Raw genomic sequence first — 25,044 nt, 5'->3', positions numbered from 1 at the left:
GGAGGGCATGAGGGCCTCAGATATCATGTGGTGCGTCTCCTCAAACAGTTGAATTCTACCATCTCCTCTCTAGCTTTGCCCTTACTGTTTTAAGTCACATAATTCCTCACTTGCAATATCACGATAATCTTCTAGTTGGCTTCTTCTGTATCTCCTTTCAAGTTAATCTTTCATACCTGTGTTAATTTCCCCCAAATCCAACTCAATGAAAAAAAACTAACCATGTCATTTTTTTTTCTCTTTTTTCCCCCGCAAACCTAGCCCCCTTTTCCCTGATCAACAAGGTGGGAATTCAGATTCCTGAGTATGGAACACAGTGTTTTCCCTCTTCTCCTTTCCCAGGCTCGTCCCCTACACTCCCCCAAGCTCTCTGCACCCCATCTTACTGCATCCACGCCCAGTGAGAATACTTCACTTTGTAACAGAGAGGGCATGCTTTTCGTGGCTATCACACTTTTCTTCACACTTCCCCCTGTCTCAGAAACAGCTTCCTGCTTGCCATTCTCATTCTCTTATATCCCTCAAGATTCTGCTCAAATGCCATCTCGTCAGAGAAGACTTCCCGGACCACCCTTTGTAAAATGGCACCCCTTTCACTCTCTGTTCCCTTTACTAACCTACTTTTTTTTTTTAATACCAGCAAGCATTGCTACCTATTACATACTTATTTATCCTTCTGTATATTGTTTGTCTCTCCACTGCCAAGAGAGCAGGCACTTTGTCTGGCTCACTGCTGTGTCTACACGGCCCACAGCTGTGCTTGGCTCAGTAAACATTTCCTGAATAAATGAAGCATGCTCTATTTCCAGTCCATCTGTAAGTCACAGTTTAGAGGACGTTTTATGGTGAGGATTTCCCCCAGGCAGAGTTAGTTACTGCTTTTGTGGTCCCCTCCAGGTACTCGATATATGTTCTTTACTATGACATTTATCAGTAATTATATATTTCATGCTTCTGACTTTCCGACTAGGTACTTAAGGGCATACATGTAGGTGTTATAAAGCCTGGAACATAATAGAACCCTGGTGATACACTGCTCAATAAACATTGGCTGAATGAGTGAAGGGATCCTCACTTCCACAGTTCTGAGAGTGACGCACATCTAGTTTCAGTTTAACAAGGAGAAACCCGACCCTGCCGGCGCCTCTCCGTCCTTTCTGGCCCTTATGTAGATGGGGGCATTAGTCCTGTGAGGCTAAACTGAAGTCAGCACTACAGAAAATGAGGCTGCAGATACAGCCTTGAAGCCATGGGAGACGCAAAAAGATCAAGAAATCAACTGCCATCTCCACACGCTGTGTATTTGGTTATTTGTTTAATGCCTGCATCTCTGGTGCAATCCTGGCTAGAATGTATGCTGGTGAAGAGCAAGGTCCTTGTCTCTCTGGCTTATTTATAGATTCTCAGCACTTGGAACTGTACCTGGCACAAAGTGGGAAGTCAAGAGATATGTTTAATGTTAAATAAATGAATCTCAGCAGCATTCACAATGACAAGACTTTCTTAGTTTCTTGACTTATGTTTCAAGATGACAGTTCATGGAAAACAGTTTGCAGTATACAAAATTTCACTGATACTTATTCTTTCCAAGTATACCTGCATGCCGTTTTTTTTTTCAAAATTACAAAGCAACAAGTGTCTGCTAAACACAATGAAAGGCGGAACACAAAGAAAATAAAAGAGAACAATTATATAAATTAAGACTCACATAGTGGAGAAGGAAATGGCAACCCACTCCAGTGTTCTTGCCTGGAGAATCCCAGGGAAGGGGGAACCTGGTGGGCTTCCGCCTATGGGGTCACACAGAGTCGGACACGACTGAAGTGACTTAGCAGCAGCAGCAGTGAAACTAGCCCATTTGCGAGAAAGAAAACCACAGGGAAAGAGTTCATAATTTGCCTAAAATCAATAGTTGAATAAAAATGTTTTTAGTGAACTGGAAAAAATGAGTCCAATCTAATTTGAGGAAAGCTTTATTATACTAACTGAGTTAAAACATAGTAGCTACAAACATTTACTAAATTAAAAGTAAGGCAATGTGAACCGGATGGGTCTCTAAATTCACTTGGGTTTCCTCAAGGCTTTCTCTGACTTGGTCCTCATCTGCCACTTTGCCTGTCTCCCTGTTTGTGCATATGCGCTGCTACAATTAAAAACTCACATTCTTAAAAGAAGTCTTGACGTCTCCTTAAAAGTATATTTAATGGGCTGCAGAAAGGGGGTGATCAGGGGAAAAAAGCAGGAGTGTATTTGATTGGAACAAAAATAGAGATCAGGGAAGGCAGATGATGGGAATGCCCAAGACAGCCAGCCACTGTTTGGGCTGGGGTGCTTGAGAGGCTAATCCATCACCTTCAACAAACACCGAGACCTCTGAGGAAGTGATTAGATTACAATGTAAGAATCAGGCTAGTCTTATCCATGGGGAATTATAAAGCCGGGATAAGAAACACATGGTCCCAGGCCCCGTGTATTTATAATCTACATGGAGGAGAAGAGAAACCGTCAGGAGAGCAGGACAGTTAGACCTGCCCAAAGAGAATTTAACAGGTTTCTATTGTTAGGATCTTTGGAATGAAGAGAAATTTTAAGTTTTAAGTGAAATACACAAAGCGTCAGGATTTGTGTCTTTAAGTTCCTCTTACCGTGTTCCTGCTCAGTCATGTCTCTTTGTGACTCTTTGGAGTGTAGCCTGCCAAGCTCTTCTGTCCATGGCATTTTCTAGGCAAGAGTACTGGAGCAGGTTGCCCTTTCCTCCTCCAGGGGATCTTCCTGACCCAGGGATTGAACCCGTATCTCCTGTATCTCCTGCATTGGCAGGCGGGTTCTTTAACCACTGAGCAACTGGAGAAGCCCCCTTCTTAAATAGCTTCTATTCTAAGAGGGTCAAAGCCAACGTCCAAGGTCATTAATGGTAAGAAGCAAAAAAATAGTGGAGACAAAGCACATCCTTGTAGGTCTCAGTTCACATTTTATCTCTTTGAAAAGAATGCATTCAAGACCACAGTGAACTAGGCGCGCTCTCCTCTTTGAACTTGGTGCCTTTCCACTCAGATACAATGGCTGCTTTAAAAAGTCAGCTGGGGTTTCCTGTCTGAGCTCCCACCCAGGAGATATGGAACTTCCCGAAGGACATTTATTTTGTAGTTATGTGCCAAACATATATGCTAATATGTGAGCGATCCACAGCACTCCAGGGATGGTTAAGTGCCTAAAAGCACCTGGATGTGAGGGAGGTCTGGATTTGACCTGCGTCATCCTGTTGAGCAGCTGTCTTGTCCTTGTGAACAAGGAAGATGATCTTTGCTTTAGCATCTCTCCAAATGCATCAGCCCCAGAGCTGCTCATGCTCCAGACGGAGGGCAGGGCTTTGCTCAAGAATATGTGCGGAGTTTCACTGCTCTAGCAGAGGCTCCAAAACATATTTCTTGAATGAATTACATCAACAGAGCACATCAGAAGAACTAAGAATAACATACAAGTCAGACAGAGGGGGCCTAGAAGACTAGATGCTGCCAGTTTTATCGTTTTTCCCATTCTGCAGGTATCCTAATAACTGTGCACTGACCAGGTGTCAGTGTATGAAGGCACTGTCACCAGAAGGGCAGGTTTAGGTTCCCAAGAGTGACATTAGTCAAAGCGTGAGCGTGTGCCCCAAGTCGCTTCAGTCGTGCCCGACTCTTTGCGACCCCACGGACTGTAGCCCCCCAGGCTCCTCTCTCCATGGGATTCTGCAGGCAAGAATATTGGAGTGGGTGGCCATGCCCTACTCCAGAGGATCTTCCCAACCCAGGGATTGAACCTGAATCTCTGACATCTCCTGCACTGGCAGGCAGGTTCTTGACCATTAGCACCACCTGGAAATCCCCATGAGTTAAGGAGACAAAAGGCAGAGGCAGGAGACAACATCCAGAGATCAGTCTTTGGGAAGTCCCTGTCTGGACATAGGCGGTAAAGTCAGAAACCCAGGAGAAATGACAGCCGTCCAGTAAGGGAGCACGCCTGCCACCTTATAGAGAGAGAGTCACCACCACACATCCAATTTAGTTCACTGACGCTACCTCAAATTACACTGACGCAACTAACCCGTCAATTCTCTATGTGGATTTTCAAGTAGAAAACTATGCAAGACCAAGTGAGACGTGGGAGGTAAGTTAGGCAGTTAAGAAAAACAGATGCGTGAAGGTAAGGTACCCACAGAAAGAACATGAAGCTGTAACAACATGGAAAAAGCTAATCACATCCATGTAGTCACTGGAAAGAATCATTTATTCTCTATGAGATAAATTTATTTACTTCATTTATTTACTCTGAGATAAATTCACAAGACAGATAATGACAGCACTGTTTTGCAAAGGAGATAAGAGAGGACAGGAATAAGGGTGAAAGGACAGCCATTTGTGGCTAACAAGATATGTCTACTCTTATAAAACACATAGAGAAAAGCTAGAATGCAGTGGGTTGCCAACAGAGAATTTCCTTGATTTTCTTAATTTCTGATTAAGATGAAGGACTTCTTCTTGTGGTTTACTTCATTTTGTTGCTGTTCTTTTCGTTATTGTAAAAAGTCAGTCTGTTGTGATATAACTGTGGCTTAGAAGTAACGGAATATGACATGACCACGAAGTCAGGGACTACAAAGAGATTTAGAGTATGGGGAGAAAAAAACGTTCCATTTTATTCTGTAGATCTGTGATATTCGTGAGCTCTGGACTTCCTGTGCTCTAAAACAGTTTTAAGTATAAAAACCCTGTAGTATTCACCTGAAGTCTCAAAGAATTTAAAGTATCTGTAGAAGGCAGGAAGAGCAGCTGAGCTGAGCAGGGCTGAGCCGAAGGGCATTATGGAGGTGAGTCAGGTATACTCAAAGACAGTCACAAGCAGATAAAGTTTCCAGGTTCCTGTTGTACTTTTCAGCTGAGTATGCCGTTGTTACAGAAGAAGAGCTTTAAGGATGTTCTTACTTTGATTATTCTAGTCAGGTGCAGTCACTGTTTTCTGCATTCAGATTTGTACTCTGCTTACACTTCTAAGTAAGAGATACACAACTGGTTTAGGGCTTCCCCGGTGACTCAGTGGTAAAGAGTCTGCCAATGCAGGAGACGCAGGTTCTATCCCCGAGTCAGGAAGATCCCTTGGAGAAGAGCCTGGCAACTCACTCCAGTATTCTTGTTGGGAAAATCCCATGGACAGAGGAGCCTAGTGGGCTATGGTTCATGGGGTTGCAAAGGGCTGAACACGACTGAAGCAACTCAGCATGCACACAACTCGTTTAGAGGAAAAATTTTCTATTACACTGCACAGCAAAATATACCGAACAGAAATGATGGCTTATGAACAATGAAACTGGTAATACAGGATGTGACATGGACTCAGAGAAGTGAGTGAGAAGTAGAATGGAATTTGTTTACAGGATGCAACTCTTTTAGGTGCTGTGAGAATTTCTTTTTTGTTAAGGAGATTCCAAATTGATTGAGTTTGGTGCCATTACCATCGTAAGCTCAGGGCCTCTCTGTGAATGTCCCTGAAATCTCTGTAAGAAACGAAACAGAGTGGTAGAATTTCTTGTAATAATTTAAATTCAAGAAAGACTTTTGTCTTTTATTATTGACACAAAAGCAGATGAAGCACAAAGAAGAAACCAATGAATTTATAGATGCTTCTCATAAGGATATGTTCTAGGGCAGGTATGGTCTCAAAGGAGGACAGTGTGTTAAAGAACCGATAGGCTTTCAGGGACACTATAGAATACAGTATCTAGCAGGGAGGAGAATGAAAGGGAAAGGGTCAGGGTGAAATTTAAATAAATCAGAAGAGTGAAGAAACAGGGAGAATGCTGAAGAGTAGGAAAATGGAGGAGTTTAAAGACTGTGCTGTGTATAGGACGTGCTGGGATGGTGAAATGTGACCAGAATCAGGACTTAGACAATCTAGGAAATAGAAGGATGGAAGCAGAAGAGAAATGACAGAAAGCTTTAATTTTCAAATACTGGAAAGCAAAGAACTTGATTGTTGGATAAAATCATTTCTAATAACAATAGAAAGCTCCTGCTTTTGCACAGTATTGTGGGACTACACAGAGGCTCAGACAAGCTGAAACCAGGCAAAGTGATCATAATAATCAATGAAAAAAAAAAACAACAAACTGTGGTTGTTCCATAACCTTTGATTTTTTTTGTCATAACACTAAAAATCCTGTCAGCTGAAAATCAATAGGGTAGGGGAATAAAAAAAAGAGTAAGACATTGTACTTAGTACATTGCATCTCGAAAACATTAAAACACTGTCAATTAAGATACTTTATTTCCTTGTAAAAAACTTACTAAGAGTAGTTTCTAAGTCTGAACACTGCTTTCTTCCTTGTCATCTAACTTACGATACAGTTCAAGCAAATCTTTTCTGTGCCTTGGCGAACTGTCACGCTCCGAGTGTGGAGCAGCTTCCAACATTTTATCCTTCACTCTTCCAATGTCATGAAATATCTCTGAGGGTTCATTTGATGTGAAGTGTTTCTCTGCCAGCATCACTTCCTCTGGGATATCTTCATCTTTTCGTCACAGTGCTTTCCAACTGCACTTCCAGCATTTTATGTCTTTGTTTCACTTTCATCTCCGTTGGCCGGATCTCTCTTCTGACCATCCGTTTTTGTAAATACAGATAGTGCTACTGTGTATGAACTGAATAACAGATATGCACTGCTCAGTCAGTGACAGATTTTCTTTAAAAAAAAGTGACACGACTGGGAGTGGACCATGATGTGCATCTGTTATTTGCATTGATATCTGTACTTACTTAGTAGATTATGGTAATTGAAATTCTGAACCTTATTTTGGGGGTTTGGTGCTATTTCACTAAACTGTGGTAACTCAAATTTGTGTGTATTCGAACCATGCAAAGTGAGGACACCATGTATTCGTTGAGTAATGACTACATGTCAGGTACTATTTTAACAGTCCTGGAAAGATTATTTTACTTTATTCTGATCATAACCCAATGAGACTGTATTAGTATGACCTCCATTTTATAGACAGTATGACTGTAGATTTTCATCTGGCCATGAAATAGAATTAATTCTCCACATATCTGGGAGGATACAAATTTCTCACAGACATGTTAAATCCAAAGCTCTTCTTCATAAATGCTGACACTACCACTAAAGAATTTTGAAATGACAAATAACACATCCATTTGAAGCACAGAGTCAATGTTAGGGTCTCATAATAGCAGGGAAGAAAGGCAGACACTTTGAAAAGGTACTGTAGGTCTTAGACAGTAGTGGGCTTACCATTTAATAAAGGAGGGTGTCATTTACTCTTGGGTTCCCGAAGGAGTTCCTAAGTTCTTAACCTTCCTCTCCACCTATTTCCATGATCAACCTGTGATCAGGAACAAAAAGAATCCCTGCAGTGAGCAAAAGACTTTTTTTTTTTCCTAGGAGACTATGAGTTCCTTGAGGGGCAAGAGTCATATGCAGCCATCTTTAGAGTCTAGACTAGTGCCGAGTACCCATTAAGTGCTCAAAAAAATCTCTGCAGAATTAAGGAATGAATATTTACAGTTAATTTCTTACCGCAAGAGAAGCAAGAATAACTCATATTTGAAGTAAGACATGGAATTAGGCTCTGATTTTAGGGGGAAATAATTAAATCAATAACAAATTAATTGGGGATTTTCTAAAATTTAAGTTTTGTTGCCTGTATTGATTTTGTATGCTTGATATTATTTCTGAAGAAAAGCAAAACCAAACAATGCTGAGGGATTAATACTTCAAAAGAGAAGTGCTATGAAAATCTAAACTACAATGGTTATGGAAAACTGTACTTTTTATTATAAAACTGAACCCACACTTCATGTAGTCCCACACACAGCTTTCCCACACCTGTTTAACCATTTGTATCTGTGGCCTTAAATTAACAATGTCTTACTTTAAATTTAATTACTTTTCAATTTGCTATTTTAAAATGTATGAAACTACCTAAAAACAAAAGAATTTCTAAGGCACTATTGATTTTAGAAGGTTATTAGAAAATTTCAATTTATTGTCTCTTACACAAGTCTCATTTTTAAAGATCATCACTATAAACAAATTTTAAAATGAAGTACATGTTTATTTGCTCCAATTTTAAACAAGTAACTTCTGTAATACTTTAGAAATTAAGAAATCATGTAAAACAACTGAATTCTGCCAAGGGTTGTACCATAAGATTATTCAAAACATGAATAAACTCACTGGGACATGATGTCTCAATTGGTAGAACACATTAATACTTGGGGTGAAATATGTATGGATGAAGGGGACATTACGATAGAGACAATAAGGGTGGAAATACTAGAACCAATTCTCAAAGAATATTTAGACATCATATATCAGCTAAATCAGTGTTAATACCTAAATCTGGAGTCACTGATCAAATTATCTTTCAAAAACCTTTGAAGAACTATTTTCCTTTAAAGAAGGACTACAGTTTAAGAACTATGATGAAATAAAAACATTAAAAAAATAGCCCTGATTTAAAGTGCTGATAACATAGAACATCAGGTTTTTTTTGACCTATCTCTGATGCCTAACGTTCATTTAATTTTGAAGTTCTGAATCACTACTAGAAAGCAATGCAGTTTCTCTGAAGGGGTATGTTTGGGGGGCGGGGAGGTACTTCTGCCAGTAGACAGATTTATTGCTGGAGACTTGATGTCTGTCTGTGACAAGACAGAGCAGGCCGGCAGGAAGGTGGAGATGGGAGGGACTTATCACATGGTTGGTCAAAGAGAAGGTGAAGGGCAGTGGACCTGGGAAAAACACACAGGTCGGGAAGGGGCAGGCAGAGATGGTGGGCTGGGCGAGACGCGATTCCACAGGCTGAGGACAAAGGGTCTCTGGGTGGGGGAGACTGAAGCCAGGGAGACACAGAAGACAAAAATTATAAGAGCCACACACGGGGACTAAACCAGGTGACAGAGGGAGAGTCAGAGGTGATACACAGACCCAGGGCCACCATGGAGAGCAGCGACCCAGACAGATGACAGGCGAGGGGAGAAAGAGAGGACAAGAGAAACACAGCCAGCCGCGCAGGGGACATCAATGCTCAACACACATCAAAAGGGTGAAGACTCCCCTCTTAGGCATCACTGGTCCCCGCTTACTTTTCCAACAACTAGGGGGCACAGCACTAAGACCCATGAGATGCCGCTGCGGGGACGGTAAAAACATTCTCTCTCACAGATTAACTCTCAACTTACACAATTTTCAAGTAAAGACATAAATTCATATTATTTGGTTATTTATCCACAAGCATTCCAAAATACTTAAAATCTTTTTATCTTTTAAGGGAAAAGTTAGCTCAGTAAAAGGAGATTTGTCACCTTTACTGCCAGATTCTTTGATGAATTTTTTCACAAATTGGTTCAGAAAGCTGTAAAAAAAACATGGTGGCTATTTTTAATTTTTTTTAAAATGAGATATCTGGAGTGAGACTACTTATATTCACTGTGATTACCTGAAAACTGAAAAAGCCAAAATCACAGGATAATGCTGGACCTGATTAAGTGTGCATATATATTTTTATACATTTATTTAGATTATTTTAAATGATTCACTAATCAGTTATTTTCCCAAAGTTCCAGATTTCAGCTAATTACAATGAATGATTCACTGAAAACACAAAAATTTCTAGGGTCAACTTTTAGAACACTCATCCCTAATATTAACTAATAATTATAAGGTAGCATAGAACAATGAATAAGGAAAGCAACCTATGAATAACAGCTATAAGGTAAATTCCACAGTAAAGAACAAAAACTGCCTGAAAAGGGCTAGTTAGTCAATGAAAACATCACTTAAAGAATTAGAATGTATATCCTTTGAATGGAAGGAAGCAGAGGGCTAGAATTCTTGAGCAGTTCAGTTCAGTTCAGTTCAGTCGCTCAGTCGTGTCCGACTCTCCGCGACCCCATGAATCACAGCACGCCAGGCCTCCCTATCCATCACCAACTCCCGGAGTACACTCAAACTCATGTCCACAGAGTCGGTGATGCCATCCAGCCATCTCATTCTCTGTCGTCCCCTTCTCCTCCCGCCCCCAACCTTTCCCAGCATCAGAGTCTTTTCCAGTGAGTCAACTCGTCGCATGAGGTGGCCAAAGTATTGCAGTTTCAGTTTTAGCATCAGTCCCTCCAATGAACATCCAGGATTGATCTCCTCTAGAATGGACTGGTTGGATCTCCTTGCAGTATAAGGGACTCTCAAGAGTCTTCTCCAGCACCACAGTTCAAAAGCATCGATTCTTCGGTGATCAGCCTTCTTCACAGTCCAACTCTCACATCCATACATGACCACGGGAAAAACCATTGCCTTGACTAGACGGACCTTGGTTGGCAAAGTAATGTCTCTGCTTTTTAATATACTATCAAGGTTGGTCATAACTTTCCTTCCAAGGAGCAAGCGTCTTTTAATTTCATGGCTGCAGTACAAGTAGTCAAAAGTGGAACAGCATCATATGTGCTAGTATGTCTTGAATTTTAAAGGCAGTTTACTAGACAAAGTATAGATTTTTCAAAAACCTCCTTAATTTGAGCTATGTCTAAAAATGTATTACACAACTCAGTGCGTCTACACACTCGGAATGACACCACATCCTAGAAGCAGTTACGGTTGACTTTCCATTGCTGTCTTTAGAAGGAAGTGATTAGTTGCTAACAGAGAAGACAGAACTCCGTAGTGTCATTTCCTTAACACGTATTTTCGGCAATAAAGTGAAGTGAATATTTAGCAAATATTCAGTAATCTTAGTCAGTGTAAATAGTCTGGATCATCTAAGCAAAGAACAACTGGGGTTTCATTAGCAGGTTTTCTACAACTCAAATTCACCTAGAAATTGCTAATTTTCCACGTCCTGTTCCAGTAGGGAAATGGAGTTTGACAGCTAACATGTTATTTAATGGTTCCCTTCTACATCGAGAATAAGACAGGATCATCTAAATACAGTAAGTCTTCAAGTTTAATGCTAATCTCTTAAGACACCCACTATGGTTCTTTCCCCCTCACCCTTTACTTCTTCTTCCTTTTTTACCATTTATACTGCTACCTTTCTAAATTTTGAGGTACCTAGGTTTTTATCTACTGTTCTAAGTAAGCTGAAATAATAAATAAAGGCTATCTCAAGCCATGACAAGGGTGAGAACAAATGAGATGGATATAAGTTTGCGGAGGGAATATATGGACAAGAATCAGACATCTAGACCATACAGTTTTAACGAATCTGGGTTCAGGTATTTCCTTAACGGTAGGTGGTAAAACTTTCCATTCTGTGAGCCTGCCACAAAAGGCTCACAGGTACATGGAAATACTGATCCTTTCACCCTTCAGGGGTGAGGTCAGTCAGGAGGCTGACCACTGTCTGTCAACCCCCAGAATGCCATACACCTTTCTGTATGCATTGCTTAAGGAAGAGAGGGATAACTTTAATAACTTTCTGATAACTGTGCTTTATGGTTACCATAAACCTTAGAGGACTGGTAAAGGGACCTGATGAGAAGGTCAGGTTTTCAAGAACTCAGAACAAGAGACTGCTGTGAGGGTATACAAGCAATGATTTCAATGATTTCATTCCCTAAGTAGATATGCCAAAGTCTAGGAAAAGGATCTCTAAAGTTATTAAATAGACAGGAAAATATACACGTCTTTATCAGTGAGGAATGGTAGAAGATCAGGACTGGAAGGAATGTCCTAGAAGTGTCATCTTCTCAAAGAGGCCATCCCTGGCCACCTTGCTAACAATTCAAATCTTCCCCTCCACGTACATACACCGCAGGTCTTTTTGTCTTGTTTTCTATTCCTCCTACCAATGACCACCATCTAACATACATGTGTGTGCTCAGTCCCTCAGCTGTATCCAGCTCTTCGCGACCCCATGGACTGCAGCCAGCCAGGCTCCTCTGTCTGTGGAATTCTCCATGCAAAAATACTGGAGTGGGTTGTCATTCCCTTCTCCAGGGGATCTTCCCAGCTCAGGGATGGAACCTGTGTCTCCTGCACTGGCAGGCAGATTCTTTACCATTGCACCACCTGGGACGCCCATCTAATACATACTCTCTTGATTTATCCTTTTATTACTGTTTGTCTTCCCTCCTAGAATGTAAGCTCCATGTCAGGACTATTATCTACTGTAATTCACTGCTGTGTCCCTGGCACCTGGAGCAGTGCTTGGTCCGTGGTGAATTCTTGATGAATGAATGGGTGGGGACAGAAAGTAGGTACCCACAGAGGCAGGACGGGAGCACATTTAGAGGGAGCTGAAAGTATGCAGGCTTGGGCAGCAGTATTTTCTTATGCTGAGGTTCAGTGAGAACCGCCTGGCAGAGTGGCCTGTCAGTCATGGGCCAGCTGAAGCAAGCTGTGTCTAGACCTGTAAGAAGTCAGGAGATATCATGCTCTGAAACTTTGTCTGCTTTCTAACATTTCTGCTTTGCTTTCCTTTCACCTGGAAGAATGTCTGCTTAAGCATAGTTAAAAATTATATTAGCTATTTTTGGCAAGCAACACACCAGATAAGATCATTTCTAATTTCATCTTTTACTGCTACCCTAGTTTCTTTTAGCTTTGTTTCCTGATTTCTGTGTTCTTCTGAATATTTGTCTATTTGTCTATTAGTCTTCCTTTTGATTGCTTCATTATATTTTCTGTCTTTCTGTGACTATGGTTTCGTGACCCTTATCAGTATCACAGAGAACACAGGAAAACACGAATAACTAAGTTATTTGTTGTTTAAAAATAAGAATGGAGACAAGAGAGTGGAAGGGAAGATATTTCTGCAAATGCTTTTTCGATTCTTACGGGAATAAAATAATCAATTTTTTAAAAATAAATGACCACCTTGAATTCTAAAGTGACTAATGAAAATATACAGCTATATTACATTTGACAGTAACTTCCTCTTGAAGAACTTAAACTATCCTTGCAGATATTAAAAAATTGTCATTGCAACATTTCATAATATTTATACATGATAATTAAGGCAGATATTTGCTGTTGTCATTTTATAACAAATGTAAACAATCAAAATGTTGGCTATACAATAAACATATATCCTATAAACTATTTGTTTCTTTGAATAACAATTCCAATGGGCTCATTTTTACTAGAAAGAAATACTATTAATATAAAAAAGTGGGGGAACCAGTCACTTGGCACATATTCAAAGATCCCTCAAATATCCACCATTCACTATATGCTATAATAACTAAAAAGTCAGACTTCACTTTAAGTATAAGATATACTACTGCCAATTCTTAAGTGTAGAGTTGTCAAGCACATTTGCTTTCCAAAGGAAAATAAAAACAATATGACTGTACTGAAAATAATTATCAGTGATATTTTGAGTATAATTTAAAAATTTCACTGTACCTGTTTTTAAAATACATATGCATAGGTAAACAACATTCATAAAATGGAGTTATTATGAGCATTAAGTCTACTTTTTGGGTAAAGGGAAACATATTTAGTAATAAAGGAAAAATACAATATTAAATGAGTATGTATTTTTACAGGTAATTTCATTGCCTTGACCATGAAACTTCTAGTTGAAAGATGAAAAGCATATTGCTATAAAACTTCATAAGTTAGAAATCTAGGGGAAAAAAACGCTTCACTGAATTGAATGGATAGTCTGGACATCCACCATTAACTTATGGTCGGTACACACTGAAAACGTCAAATAATCTTACCATTTTAAAGTACAGTAACAGGATTATTAATCAGAGAATTTCAAGTGTTTCAAAGGTGCTTAAACAACATTTGCCATTTCTACTTGAACTTCCTGTCATCACCTCCACTATCATTACCTCAATTAAGTAGGTCATAAGACAAATTCATCATTTCTTGCCCGTAACTGATTTCTCCCTCAAACTCCCTGATACTTCTGGTAATGACATTTTCATTATCCCAGTTACTTTTCATTGGAGCTTATCACTGTCTTCCCCCTCCCCACAGCTTCCATGTCCGACCTGTTTATCACCAAGGAGTGCAGATTCTTCCCGAATCATCGCTCTCTTATCCCCTCTGTTCCCGCTGCCACTGCTTCAGTTCACACCATCAGCCATGTACACTGGCTTTACTGTCACATCCTGCCCAGTCTATTGCTGCTGGCTTCTTGCTCCCATCTTTTGTTCACTTACTAAATTAATTTTCTTTAAAATTCCACTTTTTTCATGTCATAATAATCTTCAACATGTTTTAAGGATTCTTTGAGTAAAACTGCTGATGTTGACAGAAAACCCATTCAATTTTTCTAAGCAGGTACAGAAAATGCTGGGTGTATTGGCCCTAACTCTTTTCTCATTTGATGCAACTTAATGTTGATGCCTGGTCTTCCCAGATGGGGAAACAGTGGAAACAGTGGTTGACTTTATTTTTTTGGGCTCCAAAATCACTGCAGATGGTGACTGCTGCCAAGAAATTAAAAGATGCTTACTCCTTGGAAGGAAAGTTATGACCAACCTAGATAGTATATTAAAAAGCAGAGACATTACTCTGCCAACAAAGGTCCCTCTAGTCAAGGTTACGGTTTTTCCAGTGATCATGTATGGATGTGAGAGTTGGACTACAAAGAAAGCTGAGCGCTGAAGAATTGATGCTTTTGAACTGCGGTGCTGGAGAAGACTCTTGAGAGTCCCTTGGACTGCAAGGAGACCCAACCAGCCCATCCTAACAGAGATCAGTCCTGAGTGTTCATTGGAAGGACTGATGTTGAAGCTGAAACTCCAATACTTTAGCCATCTGATGCAAAGAGCTGACTCATTTGAAAAGATCCTGACGCTAGGAAAGATTGACAGCAGGAGGAGAAGGGGACGACAGAGGATGAGATGGTTGGTTGGCACCACCAACTCAATGGACATGAGTTTGGGTAAACCCCGGGAGTTGGTGATAGACAAGGGAGGCCTGGCGTGCTGCAGTCCATGGGGTCACAAAGAGTCGGACACGCTGAGTGACTGAACTGAACTGAACTTCCCAGACGGCTCAGTGGTAAGGAATCCGCCTGCCAATGCAGGAGATGTGGGTTCAGTCCCTGGGTAGGGAAGATCCCTGGAGGAAGAAATGGCAACCCCCTCTAGTATTCTTGTTTGGAGAAACCCATGGACAGAGGAGCCTGGTGGACTGCAGTCCATGAGGTCACAAAGTTCAGACACAACTGAACGACTGAGCACACATGCAGTGTTGATGCCAGGTTCAAAAGCAGCAGAGGGCCTGGAAATAGTTTTTTAAAAAAACCCTTCTTGGGGTGGGGGGGGAGAGACAGTCATCATACTATCTGCTATGTCCTGGGGACACAGCAGGGTATTATACTATCTGCATCGCTGGAGACACTGCTATGTCCCCAGCTTCCAGAACAGTACCTGGAACAGAAGTGCTCAATGAATTTGAGGAATAAATGGATACAGATGCTTCCAACTGTCTGAAAGTAGGGTAACTCCCGTGAAACCTTTCATAAGTCCAAATGATGTGAAATGAAGAAGCGACTACCTTAGGGTGCATTTTGCTAAGGGGGGGCCCCAAAATAATTCGAGGTAAGGCACAGATGCTCACAGGCACAGTTCACAACTATGGCAATGTGACGCTGGGGTTCGGAAAGTAGTTCCCACGGAAGCACCTTGGTGGTCCCACTCTCGAGGCTCAGGATACTTGCTGCCTCCATGATGGATCCCTGAAAACAAATGCTGTATGCTATTTTTTGCTATCGCCTTTCTTCCCGAGAGCAAAAATCCTCTTTAGCTTTCTGTTACTGAAAACAGGTACTAACACAGGTCTTTTGTAAAAGTGAAGAGGCATAAAGGAAGCTTTCAAAAAGTGGGCAATAACTGCAAATGCTGTGGAATGCATGTAAAATCGCCTTCTGACTTAAGTCACATTTGTTGGAATAAAAACCCACAAGAAATAGAAGGTTATGGAAAGTAGCAAGTTCCGTTCTAAGAAAAATTTGATCAGAGAAGAGCTGAATGGTATAAGCTTAAGTATAAGCTCAGACAAGAGCTGACGACTTAGTATAAGATCCAATGAGCGTGATAAAGAGGAAATCTATCTCTGGTAAACTGTACAGCAAAGTCTAATGAGGTAGTGGAGGAGCAGGGGTTGGAATGAATTGTCTTCACAGAGCTTTAGAGTGCCTTTTTTTGAAAGAGTTGCTCTTAAACCCTAATGTATCAGAGAAGCAAAGCTTGAGGCTTAAAAATAGTTGCAGTTTCTTTCCACTTAGACTTGAACGACCAGCAGAGTTGAAGTTAAGCCTGTTGTGCTACCTACTGCTGTGGAACAAAGTACCCCCCAAATTCGCAGTTTATGACGATAACACGTTTATCAGGCCCAGCAGACGCTGGGTGCCTTAGGTGGATGACTGACTCTGGGTTTCTCACAAGGCCACAGTGAGACTGCTGGCTGAGGCTGGTGCCATCTCAAGGCTCGGATCCTCTTCCAGGGTCACTCACGTGGCTGTTGGCAGACGTTAGATCCACGCTGGCTCTCGGCCAGAGACATGGATTCTGTGCCATGTGGGCCTCTGCGTGAGCGCTCACAACGTGGCAGCTGGCTTCCATCAGGGAGAGCAGGCAAGAGGATGAGAAAGGGCCTGAGGTTTGCCAACAGTCACAGGTCTTACCACATTCCCCATTATCCTTAGGCAGCGGGCTGGAGAGGATGGTGGGATGACTTTTTGAACACTCAGTTATGGGCCCTGTGATGTTTCTGATATCGTATCTGGGAATGAGGAGTAGAACTGGGGCTGGCTTCTCTTCTCTCCTCATTACCCTTGGTGTCGACTAGCAAAGCTACTGCTTCCCATTCCCACGACTGTAGGCTCTGCTGGTCTAAAGGCTGCGTAGGGAGGAATGCTTCCATAAGGTAGCGCAACAATGACGCCACTGGACTGCAAGCGAAACTGCCACCGTGTACCACTGGATGAACAAGCAATGGAAAGTGCCACTATACTGGCTAGGGCGACTAATCCTGATTACTAAGGGCAAACGGAGTCGCTGCTACACAGCGGCAGTAAATAGGAGGAGCATGGCTGTGATGAAGGAAATCCTCTTGGACACCGGCTAATGTTGAATACTCTCTGTGATTAATGTCAACAGAAAAATACAGTAACGTAACTCCTGCAGAACTGCTAATGGCTCACACCCTTCAGGAATGAAGATACGGGGCATCCCATCGGGCAAAGAATCGTGACCAGTTGAGTGCTTGCGAAAAGCAAAGAGAATATGGAATGAGGTGGTTATACATACCTGCTACACGACCAGTTGCAAAAAAGGAAGAATGTCATGGTTATGAGCATTTCCTCCCTATTTTGATATGAATATATATCGGAAATATTTTTTATTTTCTTCTCTCTTATTCCTTATCGTCTCATGTAAGACGTGTCAATAATAATTAGCTTTATCTCTCAGTATTAAACTACAGGATATCAAAGATGAGAAGAATGAACGTCACTCAAGGACAAAAAAGGGCACTGAATTCTCTCTTTTAGTGCATATTCGGTTGTACATAGGATAGTTATATCATGCTAGGGGGAAGCAAGACTACGTTAATGTCTTCGTGTGGAGACTGCCTGGTTTAAGGAGATGTATATGAGTGCCAAGCAGACAAGGGGTGAACTGTGGAGGTTCCGCAATGAGGCACTTTGGCTTGGTTGAACTACAATTCCCAGAACTCCTTTTCAAACTGTATGTCTCTGTTTAGGCTGGTACAAAAGGGAGACTTCTGTCGGAAATTTGGGGGGTTAAAGTGAAGCAGCAGCCATTTTAAGCTCACACACACTGCTTATCTGCTGGTTCACTTGGTGGCACAAGGCAGTGGTTAGCTTCATGACAAAGGGCACTGGCTTCTACAGGAACCCACACCACCAAGGACAGAAGCCCCAAGAACTGGCACGGACTGAAGTCCATCATCGTGGGCTCCAGCTCATGGTTATGGGTTCCAGCTCATTCCTGCTCTTCACCCCTTTAAGTAACATCTTCCCTTAACAGCTGTCTGCTCTGCAGACTCAGCTCTAGCATCACAGGTAAAGTTGACATTCTTATAGACACTGCTCGATCAAATCTGATCCAGTCCTAGGTCAGAGCTCTGTAACACATCCTTTACTGTCTACAGTCTATCCTCATTATTTGTGGGTTCCATATTTCTGAATTCACCTACTCATTAAAATTTATTTGTAATTAAGACTCACAGTGTTTTGTTATTTGTGGGCATGCACATGTGGCAAGTGTTAAAAAAAAATTTGAGTTGCTCAATAGGCACATCCCTAACTAAGGTCAAACAAGGTCATGCTTTGAGTTCTTGATCCAGTTTTGTACTGTAAACGATTATTCTTTTTGTAGACTATTCAGTGCCCTGTTTTTCACATTGCTTTGTCTTTGTTGATGGTTTTGTTTTCTGAAATGGTGTCCAAGTATCACGCTGAAGTGTTAAGACAGTGATGTATCTTATGGAGAAAGTAAGTCCTATTCGGGCATGAGTTAGCGCCGTGGACTGTGAGTTCAATGTTAGTGAGTCAGGTATATATTAAATAAGGCGTCTTCAAACAGAAACATTCATAAAACAAAGTTATATACATTGACCGGTTGATGAAAATGTGACCAGAAGCTTCCAAACCTAATCCTGCATTTTCCTTAGGAGTAATGATTCAGTGGGGCTTCCCTGGTGGCTCAGAGGTTAAAGCGTCTGCCTCCAATGTGGGAGACCCGGGTTCGATCCCTGGGTTGGGAAGATCCCCTGGAGAAGGAAACAGTAACCCACTCCAGTATTCTTGCCTGGAGAATCCCATGGACGGAGAAGCCTGGTAGGCTACAGTCCACGGGGTTGCATAGAGTCGGACACGACTGAGCGACGGAACGGAACGGAAATGATTCAGTATTTACTGATTCAGTGTTCTCAGAGACTTCACAAAACATAACCACCGATAATAAAGAGAATATATTGTAATCAACATGCACGTGCACGCGCGCACACACACACACACACACACACTGTAGCACATGTATCTCCTACTAGTCTGTTTCTCTGACTGAACCCTGAATGATAGACCTGGAAAGTTTAGTTATAATAATAGTGAAGCTCAGTTCAAGTTTAGGTATTAATGATGGTAAAATTTAGTTATCATAAGAGTTCTTTACCTAGCAGCTGAACTGTTCTCCAAATTATTTCCTTCAAATAGATAAACATGTATGCAACTTTAAGTACTTTGCGATGAGCTATCTCCTATGGTTGTTAAATGGAGCAGTTCAAGTTCAAGAAGAGAAGAGGGCAGCAGAGGATTAGATCATTAGACAGCATCGCTGACTCAATGGACATTGTTTGGAGCTAGCTCTGGGACACACTGAAGGACAGGGAAGCCTGGTGTGCTGCAGCGCATGGGGTTGCAAAGAGTCCGACATGACTTAGTGACTGAACAACAACATGTTCAAAACTTCTGCTCATTCTCTGGTACCTATGACCAGGAAATCCATTTCTGTTCTGTATCATAATCAGACAGTACTGCTCACTTTGTGTTTATCATAACAACTGTGAAAGCCCAAACCAGGAAGCAATAAACAATGCCACTCATTCTTCTGACCTAGAGATGAGGGGCTGAAGCACAAATCTTTCCAGCTGGAAGTCAACACCAACATGACACTGTCCGGAGCCCACTTGCTCCCTCAGGCGCTCAGCCCACCACCTCTTTCCTTTCAGAGGACAGGCTTGTCTTGCCTGTTCATAGTTCCCCATGAAATGGACATCTTCTGATTCGTCCAGCCCTTCCTCCTTCATTGGTGTTTTCTTTTGTCCAGAGTATCAGCCTGCACGTCTTCCTATAATCCAAGTCCTATCTAACATAAGTCCAGCCAAAAGCTTTTACATGAAAAATGTCTGTAGACTCTAGGCCATAGCAATCTCTCTTCTCTGATCTCACAGTCTTGACTTCCTACTGGATCACTGAATTGGTAATGAATCAGAGACAAAGACTCTTGAGATCCTGTATGGCTATCCAGTCCTTGTTTTAATTAAGTTTTATCTGTACATCTTGTTCCCGAAGCTTCAACAGCAACTGTCTACATTACTCTCAAGCTGTTTTCATCTATTCTTCTTCACTGAGTTTGTTGGTAAGCATCTTCAACCACTTAATGCATTTTTGGTAGTGGGTCCGCCCCATGCCGTATGTTACCAATAATTCATTCCAATTCAAGGCAGAACAACATGCTTAATTCACAAAATAGAATACCACATTTCATTAGCATATTTTTTCACCTTAAAAGCATTCTATACATCTCTCATCAAAGACATACCTGCTGAGACTCGGGGACAGTCAGGCAGCATGGACTCCACTGATGTGTCTAATGGTTCTGAGCTAGAGACCCAATTACAACAGTTCTGCAATGTAACAGAGACAATGTTCTGTTGAAACACAATTTAAAGCAAGACCAACTTGTTGGGCTGTAGAGATTAATCTATCCAATACAATCAACCATTATAATTATACTCTACCTCTACATACTATAAGAAATCCTCTTATGTAAACAGTCAGTAATTATCATGAGTAAGGTGACTGTGGAAAAAAGTTTATCTTCTACAATTTAGTAAATTATCTGTCCTGATATTAAGAAGACATGTAACCTTCTGTGAACCGTGATGCAATATACTTATAAAAGAAGTTTAGTATTTTAATTAAAGGAAATTGGAAAGGGTGTCTAGTTTGAGTTTTTAGATGAAAATAAATATTAATTTGAACATGTAAAAAACAGCATTATTTTAAAACTATATTGTCTCTGTAATACTAGGGGAAATAAATTTTGCAACTAGTCCTCAAAATGGCCCATATAAATATAAAATCTTTTAATGTTTACTTCAACTTGGTTCAGTGAAAGTTGTATCAAACAGATCAAAAGAAACACAATCTGGTGAACTGTAGCTGTGTCTGAGGACACAAAACCTTCAACATTAAAGGCAAACCTCTAAGATGATGATTTACAATTTAGATGAAATAGAAATAATCTCTCAGTTCAGTTCAGTTCAGTTCAGTTCAGTCGCTCAGTCGTGTCCGACTCTTCTATATATTTTAGTGTATATTTGAAGTCTGTGGGCTTCCCAGGTGGTACAGTGGTAAAGATTCCACCTGCCAATGCAGGAGACATGGGTTCAATCCCTGGGTTGGGAAGATTCCTGGAGAAGGAAATGACAATCCACTCCAGTATCTTTGCCTAGAAAATTCCATGAACAGAGGAGTCTGGTGGTTTATAATCCACGGGGTCTCAAAGAGTTGGATATGACTGAGCATGCACGCACACAATAACAACATTTGAAGTATGGCTTAAAAAATGTAATTAACCTTATATGGCTTTAAAAAAATTTCCAACACACACACACACACACAATGAATCTCCAGAGAGATTTTATTTTAAAAGAAATCATCCTATCAATCATGTCGGAAAAATCGCTGATTGCTATTCTCATAAACAAGCATGTATTGTGTGTATTTAGATGCTTGCTGTCCTGGTTGTGCACCATGGAATCCGTCCTCACTGTGGAAAGATCCTTGACTGGTAGATCAAGTGTCTTATTGTATTTCCTTAATTCATTCTGTCTGGAAGAAGATGTCAGCTGTGTTGCAGTGAGGAGAGAATTTCAAAGGCCCCAGTCCCCACCAATAAAGGCCGAGGAATGGCTTTTGAATAGATTTGTCAAGGCAACCCTACTGTTCTGGGACCAGGGAGAGCAGGAATAACATAAAGGAAGGGTTGCTGTATGAGATTAGAAAGTGAAGTTCACAAAGCATGGCAGATCTTTGTAAGAAACAGTAGATCAATGAAACTACTGAACTGTGTGGAAAAAAAAAACATGAAAACAAACACAACCTCTAGTAATGTTCTTAAATGTTTTCTTTCTTTTTATACTTAAAATGGATAAAATATTACTATTTGCATGTATTACAAAAGCTTGATGGTTTAAAGTAGATATGTATTCTATAATTTGCACTCCTAATCTTAATTAGCAGTTGAATGCAAAATTATACAATGTAAGGGATAAGAAATTATAAAAGAAATAGGGTCTTAGAAGATATTTCATACATTTGAAATAAGTAAAATTAATATTACTATTGATAGAATACCACATCAGAGAGTTCTAGATAATGCAGAAGATTAGCACACAATTAGCCAGCTTTTATATACAATGTGACACTTGCTTGTAAGAAATAAGTATTCTCCAAAGCAGTGTCAAGATATGTAAATGGATGATTTGTTTTATCATTCATCACAACCCCTAATAAATTCAAAAATCATGACTTCTATAGGTACTAAAAATAGGCTTGAAGTGATACTGGGAGAAAGCTTCATTGAAGAATGACTTTCTCTTTCCTCTCTTTTTCTTAATTCTTAAACAATTTAGTCTTTTCAATGACAGCAATTAGCTCTACCAACAGGCAGCAATTAGGTATATATTTTAATTATTATTCATCCTAGAGGTACCTCCAAATCTGACGAAAGTCAGCTATAACCCAGGTGATATGTCAGTCTTAATACTGTTCATTTATACTTCATTTATGTAAGTATTATAGGATATTTTCAGTATTCATAATAGTAATGGTACATTATAGTATGCAGTTGATTAATCATTTTCTAACTTGCTATCACTGACTTTAAAATCCACAAAATGGATTTTATACAGGTCACCTTTAAACTTAAAATATTTAAAGCAAAATACAGGTTACCATTTTATGATTCAGAAATATCAGTTTTTATCTAGGCAAATGTTTAGGTTTTGATTTCTCATAAAATCAGGATAGAAAATAAATACCCTATAGTTAAAGTAAATATGTCCAAAGTTCTCTGCAATAACAAAGTACTGGTACAGGACTATAAAGGTTTGATACCATAAATGACGTACATGTGTGGTGTGTTCATGTTTGTGTGACATTTTTACACCACTGGGAAAAGCATATAGAGAAAAGGACAAAACCAGCTGAAAATATGTTTGCCATATGACAGAGTATAATGAAATAAAATAATGCAAACAAACTTCGAAGTATATGAAGGGAAGGAAACATGGGAAAGACATACAGCCATGACATATGAACTCAACCTATCTGAAATTCCATCTTATCAAATGTAATTCTCTATTCTGAGACGTGTTTCTGTCGTTTAGAAACCAAATCTCTTTTCACTGTTTTTCTAATGCTTACTCGACACCACTTCTCAATGCTCCGTTTGCACCCTATCCCAGTTCTTCAGTTGAGAGGAACACTAACGAAGTGTCTTGGATGATGATAGAAGTAGCCCATCAGGAAAGCCCTACTAAACTCAAATCATGCTGGAGGCATTCCCAGACCCCAGAGATCGTATTCTCAGTTGTCCTGAGTGGACACCGAGACACGCAGGACTAGAGGGACAAACAGAGCCATGCTTGAGCCTCAGGCGCAGCCCGGTCCCATTCCAACCAACAAGCAGACAGAAAGAAGCCTCTGGCCAGAGCCAGCAGACCGAGATGGATCCTGTAACTACAGTTTCTCTGGGTCTGAGGGATAAGGAGAAAAAAGAGGCAATATAGTGAGGTCTTCAAGTTAAGTATTTTCCATTTAAAAGTCTTTTACTGTGAAATTATGACTTTACAGGTTTTTGTGGCTGTACACTGTCTTCTTTGTGAAATCCAAAATTTTGGAGAATGAGATGGCTGGATGGCATCACCGACTCTGTGGACATGAGTTTGAGTGAACTCCGGGAGTTGGTGATGGACAGGGAGGCCTGGCGTGCTGTGATTCATGGGGTCGCGGAGAGTCGGACACGACTGAGCGACTGAACTGAACTGAATATAAACTTAGAATTGCCTATAGGTCACAGGGCTGAGTGACATTGACATTTATATCAAGGGCTGACAATATTTCAGTGTAGATATGAAGTGAGTTAAAAATTCTTATAAAAAGGTTATACCTTAATGTATGAAGTTTAAAGAGAGAAGTAGGTAGTAGGTATTTCTGTGCAAGATATTTGAAAGTATTTGGAGATGCTTGTTGCCCTGGTTGAGTGTATATTTTTACTTGCTGTTATGAGTTGTAAATCATCAATGTCTATAGGCTGCTCTTTAATATGGAAGGTGTTGTTTCCTCAGATAACAACTATTATTTACCAGGTTGTATTTCAAGGATAGATGCTCATAACTGAATGGTGATGGGTGAGGGCTCATGATTACTACATAGAACCACACATCTGGTTTGGCAGTAGACTTTCAGAGACCAGGGATATGTCAGGAAATGACATCCGCCCACTTAGCCCTTTTTTTTTTTTAAATAAAAACTATATATTTAAGTTGTACAACATGATGACTTAATATACATATACACAGTGAAATGATAACTGTAATCAAGCCAATTAACATGTTCTCATTTACACAGCTAGCATTTTTCAGTGTGAGTGGTGAGAGAACCTGAAGTCTATCCTTTTAGCAAATTTCCAGTATTCAAAATGCTGTATATTAGGTCTCTAGACTTGTGCATTCTATACCCCTGCAATCCTTGATCAACATCTCCTTGTTTCCCCGACCTTCGTGACATTAGGAACCATGGTCCTATTCTCTGCTTCTGTGCATTTGACTCTTTTGGATTCCAAATGTAAGTGAGAGCATGTAGTACTTTTCCTTCTGTGTCTAGCTTATTTCACTTAGCATAATGTCCTCTTTATGCTAAGTGTGCTCATCTTTGCCCACTCAGCCTTACAGGCCTGGAGCCCAAGGTAAGAAGTCCCTTTGGTTACTTTCTATCTCTTCTTTGATTAAATTAAAATGAATTCAGCTACTGCCTATTTCAGTCGGATGAAAAAAATGCACAGATCAATATATTCTGACTTTTGAAGGGGATGCCTAATCCAGTCTTAGAAACACTTAAAAAATAAATCTAGATAAATTTTTTTTTATATGTCTCACCTGGAATATGAAGAACTCACAATTTAAAAAATGATAAACAGGAATGTTTCCAGTTTGGGGTAAGTACTAAATTCTATATTGGTTATGTGTGTGGGAAAAAGGTACCAACAGATCAT

The 25,044-nt window shown here is 40.4% G+C and overlaps 1 protein-coding gene across 6 annotated transcripts in view; it reads right to left on the bottom strand.

Annotated features, from left to right (window-relative positions):
- Nucleotides 1-25,044, bottom strand: part of ARB2A (ARB2 cotranscriptional regulator A) — a 422,973-nt gene that overhangs the window by 125,651 nt on the left and 272,278 nt on the right. For 5 of the 6 annotated variants that reach the window (XM_055429378.2, XM_055429376.2, XM_055429381.2 and 2 more), the window contains one exon: nt 20,305-20,389. In XM_055429378.2, coding sequence (XP_055285353.1) covers nt 20,305-20,389 — 85 coding nt within the window. Of the gene's footprint in view, nt 1-8,094; nt 9,411-20,304; nt 20,390-25,044 lie in introns of those variants that run through there. The other variant, XM_088838468.1, reaches the window with a different exon arrangement.

The sequence above is a fragment of the Moschus berezovskii genome, chromosome 8 (assembly GCF_049115385.1).
Source record: "Moschus berezovskii isolate FMDL1 chromosome 8, NW_MosBer_1.0, whole genome shotgun sequence".
Taxonomy (NCBI): Eukaryota; Metazoa; Chordata; class Mammalia; order Artiodactyla; family Moschidae; genus Moschus; species Moschus berezovskii.
Note: the sequence above shows the minus strand (reverse complement) of the source record. Positions and strands in the feature narration are given on the sequence as shown.